Source organism: Elgaria multicarinata, chromosome 1 (genome assembly GCF_023053635.1).
Source record: "Elgaria multicarinata webbii isolate HBS135686 ecotype San Diego chromosome 1, rElgMul1.1.pri, whole genome shotgun sequence".
NCBI classification, from domain to species: domain Eukaryota; kingdom Metazoa; phylum Chordata; class Lepidosauria; order Squamata; family Anguidae; genus Elgaria; species Elgaria multicarinata.
The window spans coordinates 203812401-203827965 of NC_086171.1; the positions used below are offsets into that span (position 1 = coordinate 203812401).

General features: G+C 41.8%; 1 protein-coding gene across 1 annotated transcript in view; it reads left to right on the top strand.

The window, feature by feature from the left end:
- The first annotated feature begins 666 nt into the window (after positions 1-666).
- CDH26 (cadherin 26) overlaps positions 667-15565 on the top strand; it is a 45995-nt gene continuing 31096 nt past the window's right edge. Inside the window, exons 1-2 of the mRNA XM_063142510.1 lie at positions 667-741; positions 15125-15205. Coding sequence (XP_062998580.1) covers positions 667-741; positions 15125-15205 — 156 coding nt within the window. The remainder of the gene's footprint in view (positions 742-15124; positions 15206-15565) is intronic.

Below are 15565 nucleotides of genomic sequence, written 5' to 3' on the forward strand. Positions count from 1 at the left end.
TAAAACAACAGTATAAAACAACAGTATAAAACCATAATAAGAAATACAATATAAAAGCTCAACCAGATAAAAACAGCAGCAATGCAAAATTACAAATTTAAAACACTAAGTTAAAATTTATTTATAGACTGTTAAAATGCTGGGAGAATAAAAAGGTCTTCACCTTTCTTTTCCTGTAGTCCTTTGGATTTATTTATTTAATTGCAGTTTTGTTTTGTTTTTTAAAGAATCTGGTAAGATGCCAGGAGCATTTTCAATAGGAAGAAGGAGGGAGGGTACAAAGATGTCAGAGAAATAAATATCCTGATTTGTTTCTTTAAGTGGGTGCAGCTGGTGTGAAACGAGTGTGGTGAAGAGACCGGGGGTGGGGCTAGCAAAATCAACAAAACGTGCAAACACGTATTTTTCTCCGTCCTTACGGGATTGTGAGTTTATTCTCCCTGCAATCCCACTCGTGAGGACGTTGCGGGTTGAGTGGATCCCAGCGGGGCGAGAGGCGCATCTTCCTCCTCACAGGCGGCTGGAGAAGGGTGGATCGCTTCGCTTTCCAATTCCGTAGCGAGGCAGAGAAAGAGGAGGCGGCGGCGGCGGCGGCGGCGGCAGCGGCAGCAGCAGTAGCAGCAGCAGTAGTAGCAGTAGTAGTGTCTCAGCCTTCGCGTGGCAACGATGCGGACGAAGAGCGCTCGTTTGGGGGTCGCGGAGCGCCGGCGCGTGTCCGGCGCTGCACTTTTCCACCTGGCGGTAGGAAGGAAGGGAGCGAGGGAGGGAGGTCCGCTTGGAGATCAATCAGAGATCGGGGATGATGGGACTCACGGAGGCGAAACGCTTTGCCCGGTTCTAACTTTCATTGGCTTCGGTCGCCAGAGAAGCCCTGTTAGTTGGTTGCAGCAAAAACGGCCAAGGCGAGGCTTGTGGCGCCTTAAAAGACGTAGCGCGCTCACGCCGGTCTTGTAAACTTCCATGCATCTGATGGAGTGGACTGAACCCAGTTTAGACTGGTGGCTCCGATTTCGGTGAGGCGGGGAATCCTTTTTGGGTTTCACTCAGAACCAGCCAGAGCTCTAAAGGAGCTATTCAAACCGTACCCCCAAATTACTTTCATCACCTTGGATAGCTGCTTTAAAGTTCTGGCTGGTTCTAATTGAAACCCAACTGACTCCGGTCCATTGAAGCGTATACATTTGTTTGTGTTTAGGGTGCCACAAGACTCTTTGTTTTTTTTTCTTTGGCTGTGCACCAAAGCTGGCTGGTTTATTCTTGAAAAGTGGGATTGGGGTGGGGGGAATTCCCAGGACTCCCGTCTCCCTGGGAATCTCAGCCTTTGCTCAGGAACCATCTTTCCATGATACGGCTCTGTACTCAGGTGAAGGAAGTTAGGATGACCGTATGAAAAGGAGGACAGGGCTCCTGTATCTTTAACAGTTGCATAGGAAAGGGAATTTCAGCAGGTGTCATTTGTATATATGGAGAACCTGGTGAAATTCCCTCTTCATCACAACAGTTAAAGCTGCAGGAGCTATACTAGAGTGACTAGGTTTAAAAGAGGGCAGGGCACCTGCAGCTTTAACTGTTGTGATGAAGAGGGAATTTCACCAGGTTCTCCATATATACAAATGGCACCTACTGAAATTCCCTTTTCAATACAACTGTTAAAGATACAGGAGCCCTGTCCTCCTTTTCTTTTTCCTAAAGCTTTTAAAACTTGATGTTGTGCAGACTTTATACTGTTAGTTTTACCCTACCCTGTGCCTGCTTACCCTACCCTGTGCCTGTTTGCATTCTCTTCCCCTCCTTATTGTTTCATTATGATTTTATTAGAATGTAAGCCTATGCGGCAGAGTCTTGCTATTTACTGTTTTACTCTGTACAGCACCATGTACATTGATGGTGCTATATAAATAAATAATAATAATAATAATATGAAGTGCACTCCCCACCTGCTTAGAGCTACTTTCATCTGAGTGTGGTGTTGACAGCTTTGGAACAAGCAAGGCTATTAAGCTGTGACTTGTTTAACCATAGCTTCCCAGTTTGGATAAAATTTAAGACTTATTTATTTATTTATTTATTTATTACATTTCAATACCACCCCATAGCCGAAGCTCTCTAGGTGGTTTACAAAGATTAAACAATAATTAAAAATCAATATACAAAATTTAAAAGCATAAAAACAGATAATAACAAAGTCTGCCTTTTTTGTCCCTTAAATGCCACATTTTTCTCATACTCAACTTCATGCAGAGTTGATCAATGATCTCCTAATAATTTAAACTCCTAGCATTTATTAACTAAGATATCTTTTATCAGATAAAAAGCTAAGATGCAAATGTGTCTTGAGGCTGCAGCTGTGCCAAAAAGTAAATCAAGCCAAGCCAATGTCCCAGCTCATGGCTGGCTTTGTTTGCCAGCTCAGACAGAGGGAAGAGCAAAGGGGGCTGCATGTGCAGACAAAATGCTCACTCATCCCTCAGCTTTTAAGCTGAGATGTGATCATCTGAATAGAAGGCCATAGCTAGACGAGGCTTTATCCTGGGGCAATCCTCGGGATCATCCCTGTGCGTTCACATGACGCACGGGGGATCCCGGGATCAGGGAGGGATGATCCTTCCCCTGCCCCGGGATATGTCCCTACACTTTAGGCCCGCTTTTTCTGCGGTCTCGGGATGATCTCGAGACCGCGGAAACTGGCCCATTGTCACAGTTTGTCCTGGCTCCTCGTGGTTACTTGCGAGGAACTGGGACCCGTGCACATCAGGGGTGGAGTGGGGTGGAGCAGGAAAAAAAATTTAAAAATAAAAAACCCACTTACCTTACTCATGCGCTCCTTCCTCTTTTAAAAAAATGGCGGGCGCGACGCCCTCTCCCTCTGAGGTTGTCGCATGCTGCGTGTAAACAGAGGGGAAGATTTCGCAATAAAATTATCGCGAGATCTTCACCCCTCTGTCGTGCTAGACTGGTAGGTCTACCTGAGGCCGAAGTTTAAAACATGGGAATCATAGAATAGTAGAGTTGGAAGGGGGCCTATAAGGCCATCGAATCCAACTCTCTGCTCAATGCAGGAATCCACCTCAAAGTATACCTGATAAAATAAATGGTTAACCATGTGTATGAATTTCAACTGATTACATCTGCCTACATTTGCACAAGTTAAAAATAATAGTTTTAAAGAGTAAAGCATTATTCCATTGTTTTAACATGCTGCATGCAAATGCTGTAACGCACACACCAGCTTAGAAGAGGCATTATTTTCTGTAGAAGAGATGCCCATTGAAAGATGATGTCTGCTATTCATGGATTTTGTATGTATTTTGTTCATTTTTAACACATCTGCAAAGAAAGATGGTAACCAACAGCTACATGGAATAGTGGCAGGAAATGTTAGTGAGAGACAAATGTCAATTAAATCTTGTTTGGTGAAGAAAGGGAAAACTGGTAAAAGAATTGTAGGTGCTAAATGGCCCTTCTTTGGAGCACTTCCATAGAAGAATTTGAGGAAATCTTCTCTCCTCATAAATTATCTAAGGAAGTTATTACAAAGACATTTGGGGGTGGGGGGGGTGGGAATCATAATAATAAGGAAATGAACCACAATGAGAAATTATCCGTACAGTGTTGTGTAACAGACCCTGAACTAGATGTCAGCGTACATGCCCAAGAAAGCACACAGAGTGCAGCATAAAATAGATGTGTAATTTGTTAGTATTTTATTGCAATCGTGTTAACGGCTGAGTGTTACTGGGCAAATATAAGGTATAGGAATGAAGTAAAGCTCTTGAGGGAACAAATGGATGAAATCTATAGAATAACCTTATATATAAATAAAATGGATCTCTGAAAATAGAAATAAAAAGCATAGACAGGGAGGGGCTGTGGCTCAATGTAAGACACCTGCTTTGTGAAGGTTCCAGGTTCAATCCCTGGCTTCCTCGAAACCCTGGAGACCCACTGCTGCCAGTCAGTGTCGACAATATTGGACTAGATGGACCAAGGGGTCTGATTCAGTATAGGGCAGATTCCTGCATTCCCATGACCCACAAAGATAAACAAGGGATTAAAATAATGGAGATGCAAGATAGAAAGAAATATTAGGCGCTATAATAAAATTAAGCAAATATTTGAGGGACAGGGAAACGGAATGTGGAAAGGACAGTTTGGCATTTGTGGGGAAGAAGAATTCAAGAAGGTGTCTAGAAGCTGAGAACCTAGTCTATCTGGAATCTGTATGGGAGATAAACTCTAAATAGCAGTTCAGTTAAGCCCAGAGGTGAGTTAGTAAAATCCTCTAAGATGAGACAGGCTGCAGTCTTATGGTGCTTAGGATATTTGTGATCTCCCCACTCAGAGGGTGGTGTAACCTTGGAGGGACAGATCTTGCAACACCATCCTAGCTGCCACAGAAAGTCCTTTTCGATCTGATGTCAGAGCTTCTATGCCAGTAAAGGTGAAAAGGGCACATTCAGCAAGCCTGTTTTGGTCGGATCGTAAGAATGCTTGGATTCTCAGGAACAATAGCCTTCCCGTTCCTCTGCCATGGCTCTCGCATGTAGGGAAATGAACGCCAGTTATGAGCTGGGATATATAACTTCCCTCCTGTTGCAACCAATGGGAAGAAAATTATAAAAACAACAACACTCCCAATCAAATAAAGCCAACCCACCAGAAAAGAAAAAAAATCTCCACTCTTCCCTTCCTTTTACCCTGTGGCATGAGATCCAAGTCACTATTGGATAAGCCTTCAGTTCCTCAGCCTTTGGCCATAGCTAGATGGGGCGAAATCCCGGGGCGATCCCTGGGATCGTCCCTGTGCATCCACATGATGCACAGGGGATCCCAGGATCAGGGTGGGATGATCCCTCCCTTGCCCTGGGATCTCACCCTACACTTTAGGCCCACTTTTTCTGTGGTCTCGGGAAGAACGTGTGGGCGGGCATTGTGGGTTGCCCCGGTTCCTCATGACAAACCGGGACCCATGCATGGGGCTCAGAGCTCCTCAGGAGCTCTGCGCTCATTGGGGTTGGGGTGGGGGGAGGGGGAAAATTAAATTTAAACTTTAAAAAAAACCCTACCTTCTTGCGCACGAGCGTTCATGCACTGTTCTTCTTTAAGAAAAAATTAAAAATGGCAGCTGCAACATCCTCGCCTTCTGACGTCGTCACGTGCCACGTGTAAACAGAGAGGGAGATCTCACGATAAAAACATCTCCAGATCTTCACCCCTCCATCCCGCTAGACTGGTGGGTCTAGCGAAGGCCTTTGAATCTACTTGCTCCCACTGATAGGATTGATCTGCCCATTTTAAATACTATCCTCTAGCACTAAGGGGGAGCTTTGCTGTAGCTCTGTGTTTGTTTTTGCCTTTCTGCCCTCAAATTAGCTGCTGAAGACCTCAGATTGGAACAGGTTGCAGCAGATAGTTTTAGACTTCAGCTACGTGAGTGTTTTAAAATATTTTTGCTTTTCCTTTTACTCTGATGGACTTGTGCTTTTAGTCTTATCAGTTAACAGTGGGAGTATACAGCCACTTGGAAGCACTTCTAGTTCTGGTGAATTTCTTTTGTTTGCGGTGACTGGCTGAATTCAGCTGTCTTGGTGGCTTGCTAATTTCTGCCAAACGTATTTTTATCCTTATTTTTGCTGCGTATAACAGCAACTAAGAGGCAGCAGTAATAAAAAACACCTGTGTTTATGCCGGGGCTGAAGATGAGAACCCGCTATTGGAAGTTCAACTGCTTGTTGTTACCAATTTGATTACTGACTTGCTCCTTAAAAGAGGAACAGTTTAGATAGTAGCCAAAGAATGAGACGAGCGAAAAGACCTAGGTGTCCTGATAAGGATGGTGATGTGGAGTCTTTAAATCTTAAGCAGAGTAGCCTGGATAATTATCTTCTGCCTCCTAAGTAGTTTGCTACGCCGTTACGGAATCGCTTTAACCCTCTGCATACAGAAATGGCTGAGCCGATACTCTCAGGATCCAAGGAGAAGGATAAAGTTAACCATGTGAATACTCCCTTAGTTGCTGAACAGAGCCTGCTGGACAGAAAAATAGAACTGCTAGGGCAGCGGTTCTCAACCTTCCTAATGCCGCGACCCTTTAATACAGTTCCTCATGTTGTGGTGACCCCCAACCATAAAATTATTTTCGTTCTTCTCTACGCGATCCATTGTCATGGGATGGTTTGCTAATGAAAATAATACATAACAATAGCTTTAATAATACAAAAGATGATACATGACATAGTTCAGTCAAAACAGTTTCCTAAACCATCGGAAATATGTGTTTTCCGATGGTCTTAGGCGACCCCTGTGAAAGGGTCATTCGACCCCCAAAGGGGTCCCGACCCACAGGTTGAGAACCGCTGTGCTAGGGGAATGTTGCCTGCTTACCAGCCAGCCAGTTCGAATTATTTTTGCACGTTTGGACTATATTGTTAAGAAGCTGGACAGTTTGGAAGACAAGCTGCAATGCACCCTCACACCCCCTGCAACACAACCCAGAGAGGAGCAGAGAAATCCCAAACATTCGGAATAGTTTGGAGAGAGTTAAAGAAGCAGGAATGCCGTCCCATTCAAATGGCTCAGTACTGAGACCATGCGAGGCTGTAGTTTATCTACTTCCTTACAGGGGATCACTTCCCCATTGGGACTCTGTTTATTGGGCTAAACGACATCTGAAACTATTACTATGTCCCTCTGCAGGAAATGTAGATCTAAAATCAACGAAGGGTCTCCTTAATGATGGATACTGCAAGAGTATTCTTCTATCTTTTAGCTGCCGCAGAATTCCAGCTTTAATTATGAAAAAGAAGGCCCAATTAGGCCAGAAAGGGGTGGTCCCTTATCAGCATTTTGAAGATATAATAATCAGACCTTTGTTTGTACTCAAAAGGGAGAACATGAGGAGTAAAGCCTCTCTACTTAAAGCTGTCATTTGTCCTGGTGCTAAAGAAGGTCACTATTGCCTGATATAGCACCTAGAACTAAGGAAAAATTAAGAATCATAACAGAAGAACTCCAGGAAAGAGGCATAAAGTACTCAGAGGGACTTCCCAGCAAATTTTCTCAATTTATAATAACTATAAAAATAGACAGGGTATCACTAAGAATTTCACCTTTTTAGATGAGATAGACAAGGGAACAGAAGAAATCAGGACGATAGTAATGGGGAAAATAAACAGCAGAAAAGGCGAGTGGGTGGGACGGGTAAGGAAGTCTTCAAAAGAAAGAGTCAACAATGGGAGATCCTAACTTATGCTAATCATTCTAATTACATTTATGTCTCATCATTCCTCAAAGGAGTTAAATGTGGCATACATGGCTTTGCCTTTTATTTGCACAACAGCCTTTTGAGGTAGATTAAACTGAGAGATGTTGGGTGACATTGGCCCAGTCACTGAGATCCACAGATTTGAACTTGGGTCTCCTCAGTCCTAGTCAGAGACCACTACACCACACTGACTTTTATTTATTTATTTGTTACATTTATATACCGCCCCATAGCTGAAGCTCTCTGGCCGGTTTACAAAAGTTAAAAACAGTATTGCTAATTTATTCTCTTATATGAATTCCATCATGGTATGAGATATATTTACATTATACGAGCGGGAGCCCATGAGTAAGTTAGTGTCCGTCCCCCACAAGCTTTTCCTCTTTCTTTCTTTCTTTTTCTTACAAATTGCATACAATAGTTCTCATTTTTAAGCGCCGATTGAGCTGACACAAGCTGTTCTACATAATTTCAGATTGTTATGAGACACTGTTCCTATATTCAAAACCAATAAATTCCCTGACCAGATGGGGTGTTGAAGTTGACTCCCACAGATAGAAACGAGAGTGTTCTTGAGTACTGCTGAATACTCTCTAGGAAATGCTGTGAAGGAGGATATAAGAGCTTTTGTGAAAATCTGGGATGCTCCACTGAAGGGACAGTGATACTTACTTTGTGACAGCATGTTGTGAAATGGCCTTCCCTTTACTCCCACCTGATATGTTTGGCTGAGCCATATTAACATATGTATCAAATTGCCTCCATAAAAATTGAGAACGATGAGTTAGATCCAGACAGAATATTTTAAAGGAATTAAAACTAAAGAAGTTCTATGTAAAATAGGTTTTTATAAACTTGGACATAACGTCTAAATGACCTCATAGTTAGAGTTGGGCCTCAGCTAAACCTACGGGTTTAGCGTGATGGAGGGGTGAGGATCTCGCGATATTGTTATTGCAAGATCTCCCCCTCTGTTAACACATGGCACATGATGACAACCTCGGAGGGAGAGGATGTCACGCCCGCCATTTTTTTAAAGAAAACAAGAAGTGCACGAGCACTCGTGTGCTCAAAGGTAGTTTGTTTTTTTTAATTTCCCTGCTCCCCCCCCCCCCCGATGGGAGTTTTTAAAAGAAGCAAATACAGTGACTCATGGCTGGACATTAAGGAAAGGCTTCCTGGAATAATGACGTTTTCAGGAGGCGCCGAAAGGAGTACAAAGTTGGCTCCTGCCTGACCTCCAGAAGTAGGGAATTCCACAGGAAGGGAGCCACCACACTGAAGGCTCTTCCCCTGGTGGACAAAACCAATAAATTATGCATTGATGTAATTGGTTCATGTTCATGGGTTTCCTTTAGGCCTCTAGTTGATTATCGTGGGAAGAAGGATGCTGCACTAGATGGGTTTGGGGTCTAATCCAGCAGAGAACTTTATATTCATTCTTAGGGCTCCATCCAATGTCAGGCAAGCGGACTTCCCCTTGTACAAGCGGACTCTCGCTTCCTTTCCTTCCCAGTGCTCTCTTGCGTCTCCCACCCTTCCACATGTGCTTTGGAGGGTACTCCAAAGTTCAGGTATCCATATACATTACTTGGGATCAAAATGCTGTATCTTTAAGGCAGACGTCAGTGAAAATAACTGAAAACCTGCAGGTAATTCTGCATTCTTTGTTTGGGTGGGCCAGATCCTTGGAATGGAACACATGACAGAAGCTTGGCCTTTCGTTACGTTAGTTTTGTATTGTGCAGAGAGCTTTGTTTTTCTCACAAGAGATTAATCGCACAGTTGGAAAAAGGAGACGTGAAGATAGAGTCAACATAAAGTCATTTTAAATCCAGACTTGATATGCCTCAGTTAACATGAATGGCAAATACTGTATTTCCTAATTGCTAGGCTTCATAGTAGGATTTTGGTTGGGAGAATTAAGTCACACTTTAAAAGGAGGCTGAGCACATTGCAGCATAAGAGAGAAGCACAGCAGCCATAGTTACCAGTTTATCCCCCTCTTGTTGGCAGGATCTACACTACTGCTTTATTATTATTATTATTATTATTATTATTATTATTATTATTATTATATTTATTTATTTATTTATTTATTTATTTATTTATATAGCACCATCAATGTACATGGTGCTGTACAGAGTAAAACAGTAAATAGCAAGACCCTGCCGCATAGGCTTACATTCTAATAAAATCATAATAAAACAATAAGGAGGGGAAGAGAATGCAAACAGGCACAGGGTAGGGTAAACAGGCACTGGGTAGGGTAAAACTAACAGTATAAAGTCAGAACAAAATCAAGATTTAAAAGCTTTAGGAAAAAGAAAAGTTTTTAGCTGAGCTTTAAAAGCTGCGGTTGAACTTGTAGTTCTCAAATGTTCTGGAAGAGCGTTCCAGGCATAAGGGGCAGCAGAAGAGAATGGACGAAGCCGAGCAAGGGAAGTAGAGACCCTTGGGCAGGCGAGAAACATGGCATCAGAGGAGCGAAGAGCACGAGCGGGGCAATAGTGTGAGATGAGAGAGGAGAGATAGGAAGGAGCTAGACAGTGAAAAGCTTTGTAGGTCAACAGGAGAAGTTTATATTGGATTCTGAAGTGAATTGGAAGCCAATGAAGAGATTTCAGAAGTGGAGTAACATGGTCAGAGCGGCGAGCCAAGAAGATGATCTTAGCAGCAGAGTGGTGAACAGAAACCAACGGACTGATGTGAGAAGAAGGAAGGCCAGTGAGAAGAAGGTTGCAGTAGTCCAACCGAGAAATAACCAATGCATGAACAAGAGTCTTGGCAGACGAGACAGACAAAAATGATCGAATCCTGGCAATATTATACAGGAAAAAACGACAGGATTTAGTTTATAACAGTAGTGACAACTGTTGAGGCCCAGGACACACTCCTTAAACAATTTTCAAACTGTTTTCAAAGTGACATACCTTGCTTGGTGTAGATATAGCCATCATCTTCTACAAGCTTCTGTCTTGAAAACAGAAAGTACAAGTAGGATCAATTATTTTATTTATTTTATTTATTTATTACATTTTTATAGCGCCCAATAGCTGAAGCTCTCTGGGTGGTTCACAAAAATAAAAACCATGAAAAGCACACCAAAACAACCAATAGTCTAAAAACACAAATACAAAATACAATATAAAAAGCACAACCAGGACAAAACCACACAGCAGAAATTGATATTGATTAAAATACGGAATTAAAACAGCAAAGTTTAAATTTATGTTAAATTAGGTGTTAAAATACTGAGAAAATAAAAAGGTCTTCTGCTGGTGACGGAAGGAATACAGTGTAGGCACCAGCTGGGGTGCCACAGAAGAGAAGGCCGTCCTCCTGGTAGCCACCTGCCTCACTTCCTTTGGCAGGGGCTCGCGGAGAAGGACCCCTGTGGATGATCTTAAGGTCCGGGCAGGTACATATGGGAGGAGGCGTTCCTTCAAATAACCTGACCCCAAGCCGTTTAGAGCTTTGAATGTTAGTACCAGCACTTTGAATCTACAATAACACGTTGCATCAAGGGCATGAGGGAGCATGCGGGCACAGAACTCATCTGCATGGCACCAAGGGGCTGTCTTGACGATGACGCATTTGGAAAAAAAGATGCATGGAAATGCATGGGTATTTTTATGCGAAAAGAAGTAAACAAAACTCACGATCTGTCCGATGTAATTCGCAGAACTTTGGTGAGCTCAAATTTTGATGATTTGCACATCCCTATGAAGACTACTCCAGTGCATGGGCAGTTTGGTGTAGCATTAAGCATTGCTTCAAGTTTCCAGCTCCTAATCCATGTGGGTATTTAAAGATAAGCACCAACATTTTGGGTTGGGCTGGGAAAGGGACCACAAGCCAATACAGCTCTCTTTTTATTTATTTATTTATTTATTTATTTATTTTTTATTCATTTTCAACACTATATAAACATAAAAAAAATTCCAAAATATAACTAAAACAAACACAATAGGAAAAAAAAACTTCAAACATCTGCTACATACATATTGAATAATTGTTGAGTACAAATATCAAAAACTATTACATATACCTTATCATACTACAACATCTTCGTTCTTAACATAAAAGTGCACCCCCCACCTCGGGATCATTCTTGAGTCCAAAATCTAATCGTTTCTTCTACTGGTGGTTTCCCACTTCCCTTAGTAAACACAAACACTAGGAACTGTTTCCAGATTCCTTCGAACTCATTTATTTTAGTTACGCCTTTTCTCCACTTAATATTACATGTCAGTTTATCATTAATGGCTATGTCCCATACTTCTTTATACCATTCCTCAATAGAATATTCCCCTTGAATCTTCCAGTTCCTAGCTACCATCAGTCGTGCTGCAACCAACAAACTCGATATCAGCTCTATAGTTCCTTTTCCACACTTTATATCTTCAAATAGTGACAGCAATGCTATTTTTGGTGTTTGTTCTATTTTCATTCCCACTATTTCTTCAATTTCTGAGAACACCATCTTCCATAATCTTTGTACATATTTGCATTGCCACCACATATGTAAATACGTTCCTTTTTCCCCACAGCCTCTCCAACAATTTGCTGAATGTTGATCACTTATCTTATTCAATCTAACCGGGGTTAGGTACCACCTCCATAAAATTTTAAAATAATTCTCCTTTATTCTTACTGATAAACTTCTCAACACTCTTTGTTTCCATAGTCCCTCCCAGCTCTGTCGCCCTATTTGTATCTTCAAATCTGATTCCCAAACCATTTTCTCTGTATTCTCTCTAAACTCCTTCTCTAACAATATTTTATATATTTCACTCATTAATCCTTTTAAAACTATACTACCTCCTTTTCCTTTCTCCTTACTTACTACTAATTCTTCAAACCTCGTCATCTTTCTGCACATTCTATTATCTTTAATCCACTTTTTATTCCATTGATCTAATTGACCATACTCTAGCCACGATAGCTTCTTCTCCTTTAACAAATTTTCCATATCCTCTCTTGTTTTAATATCTCTTACCCAATCCTTTAATTTTATTTTATTTTTCTCTTTTAATATTTTACATAATCTACCCTTTAGATCCTCTGGGAAATTCTTTAACATTATTATCGGTGCTAGGGGAGAGTTGCTTGGAAGCAGCTTCCCTTTAAATTTACTCCAAATTTCCCATTGCGTCCTCAGAAGTGGATTATCTATACTTCCAACCCACTTTCTTCCTCCGTCTTTAAAAAAAACATTCTCCAAATTCATCTCTACCTTACTTATGGTTTTTTCTTCCATCCAATGTAAATCTCCTTGTAAATACAGCTCTTTAAGTACAAGTGAGATATGATCCCAATGACTGGTCTCATTTAATAACCTTGCAGCTCCTGCAGGCAATTTCTGAGCAGTCTTCAAACCAGGAAGTTCTTTTGGGAGAGGGTAAGGAAGCCTCTTCATGGAAACCATATTAAGCAAACAATTGCTAACAATATTACCCAGAGAAATTGGTAGGAACATGTCCCAACATATGCAACGGGATATTTAGATACAGAAATACAGAAGAACATCCGGGCCATGCCTTGGAGATCAGTCTTATACTAACTGGTTAAACAGCCTTGCTCTCTGCCCAACCTGATATAGTTAGTTGAAAATCCTTTGTATTATTGTGGCATATAAACTTTATGGAAATTGATGTAATTTTGAGTAAATCTCTTGGGTGATTTGGTGGCTTGATGTTGAATGACATAGAACAGGAAAAGCGGATAACTTCTGCAGAATTGGCTTTGCTAAAAAATTTACTTAATCTTTCATTTGATATGAGAGCAGCAAATATGTGGCATAAACATTCGGGGGGGGGGAATGAAATACATTTTTGCTTGTACTTATCCACAGTTGGCAGCTTATTTCCTGGTTGAGGGGGGAAAGAGAGATTGAGCCTAGTCCTGAAGAAGATCTATTTCGAGGTTGTTGTTTTTTTTAAAAAAACTAACAAACTTTCACAGCCCTTTTTCACAACAAGCCAAGTTACTAGGTGGTACAATCAGCAATTCTGAAAACAAGCCATGGTGGGTGGATTGGTTGATCCCTTGCTAAGCCATGCTGCTGCCGACGGATCAAGTGCTCACCATCTTGACATGGTTTGCTTACCCCTTGGTCCTCCTGCTTGCTCCCAGTACATATCCTAGGGGCCTTCGCATCACAACTTGTCTATACTCCCACTGTGATAAAGATCCCCCTTTTCTTGCCTTGCTCTTCCATTGACATACACATGCAATATCTTCTTACTTTTTAGGATGAGATTCCAAGGCTATTATTTATTTTCTGCAACACTTAAAAGAAAAGCCACCTTGGCTAATACTTGCAGCCAATGGCAAGCAACATTTCTCTTCCAAGCAGTTATTGGTGTATGTGTGATTGACTTACCTCTTTATAAGTGCGCAACCTCCCCCCCCCCCCATGATTCCTGAATCAGCATGGTGATTTAGGAGGGGTGATTTAAGCTTTCCACCCTCCTGTTTTCATGCCAAAATGCCCCCTCTGTGGGAAGGGGAGATTAAAGAGGGAGAGAGAAGTCAATCACACGTACACACATACCTGTGCCAACTTGACTCACAAAGGGATAAAGCTGGTCACTGCCAAATGAAGTGTCAGCCTGGAGGAGAAGGGGTGGAGGGCACTGCAAGGAGTGGCTGAGTGTTTTGCCTCTCTTGACAGGCAGCTCTGTAGCTCTTTCAAACAGGCCATGCAGAACCCACGCTGCCAGGTTCGCATGTCACGACAAGTCACCCTGAAAATAAGCCACCCTGAACAACAAGCCATGTGTTCTCAAGTTGGCTTGTGCGTGGTTAATGACCCATGTTTAAGCCATCGTTTCGGGTTCAGACAACATGACAAGCCACTCTGAAACAAACAAGGGTCACAACCTACCATGGGTTGTTGTGGGTTGCAAACCAGGTCATTTATCTCTGGTACAATCTCTTTACCTCCAACTCAACGATACAGCATTGCATTGTATGTTGAATTCCTATGATTATTTCCCCCACTGTGAGGTGTCTCAGAAAATACTACGGTTAGAAGTAAGGAAGCTGTCACCACATCCACACCCACTTTAAGGCAGGGCTGTCCTCATAGATTGTTGTTATCCCCCCCGCCCCCCCAATACCACTTTGGCCAAAGTATGCTGCAGGCAGAGCAAACCAAATGCAGTGAAGATCCTGGAAATCCAGGCCAAATGAATCTAGCGTATGAGCAAAAGCTGCTATAGGGGAACTTTGCTGGTAGTGGAAATGGATTATGTGACATACCACACGATTTCGAAACATGTTTAGCCTGTTACCATAACTTCAATTGCACAATGCAGACAACACATTTTTAATCTAATCGTGGTTAAGAATTTGGGAGTGTTCTATGGGCTCAGATGCTCCTTCCTCCTCTCTCCTAGGCACGTTTAGGTAGTTTTAACTATGTTTAACATTGTGTCTGCATTGGTACTAACCATGGATGATGATGATAATAATAATAATAATAATAATAATAATAATAAATAATATATTTCTTACCCACCTCTCTGATTGGATTGAGGCGGGGAACAACAACCTAACCAAGCATGTCGTCATAACTAGAGTTGTAATCCAGGGTTTGAAAACTTTGCTTAGAATTGATCACGGCTGGAAAAGATGCACGTGGTAAAGCAAGTCATGGAACGGAGATTTGCTTGCGAGCAAACACAAAGCCCTGTGACCTGCTCCCCATCCTGTACCTATCATTAGAACAAAGCTAGACTGGGCAAGTGTGGGTGGCAAATTTGTCAGATTTTCAGTGTAAAGTATTGGGATTAAACACAATTTTGGTAAAATGGCATCCTTCTTACAGTAGCGCTTTCTCCATCCATTAAGGTCCTTGCCGTCAACAGCTTCCACCATGCACTGGGTGATCATGACAGTGTAAGAACGACCATCCAAAATACAAGCAGCCAGGTTGGAACTTTGCTAAATTCTTCAGTTATTAACATTTATTTAAAATCTAGATTGAAATTATTTGCAAATCTCATTTCTTTTCTTTTTTAATGGCTTGTATGTCCTGGGAGAAGGAAGCGGCTGATTGACTGATGAGATTGAGTACATCTTAGATCATGATGTGGATGAGATTGAGTTCATTTTAGATCCTGAACATGTACTCTTCACTTATGGCATGTGTATGATATAGTAATCTTGAACAAAAGAAGGTTGCCTCCTGTTATTAATCTGATCACTGAAAGGAACATGATTTTAAAACCCTCCGCTTCAGTGGTGGTGGTGTTTTTTTACCATAATTTTGTACCCGTTATAACAGAAATG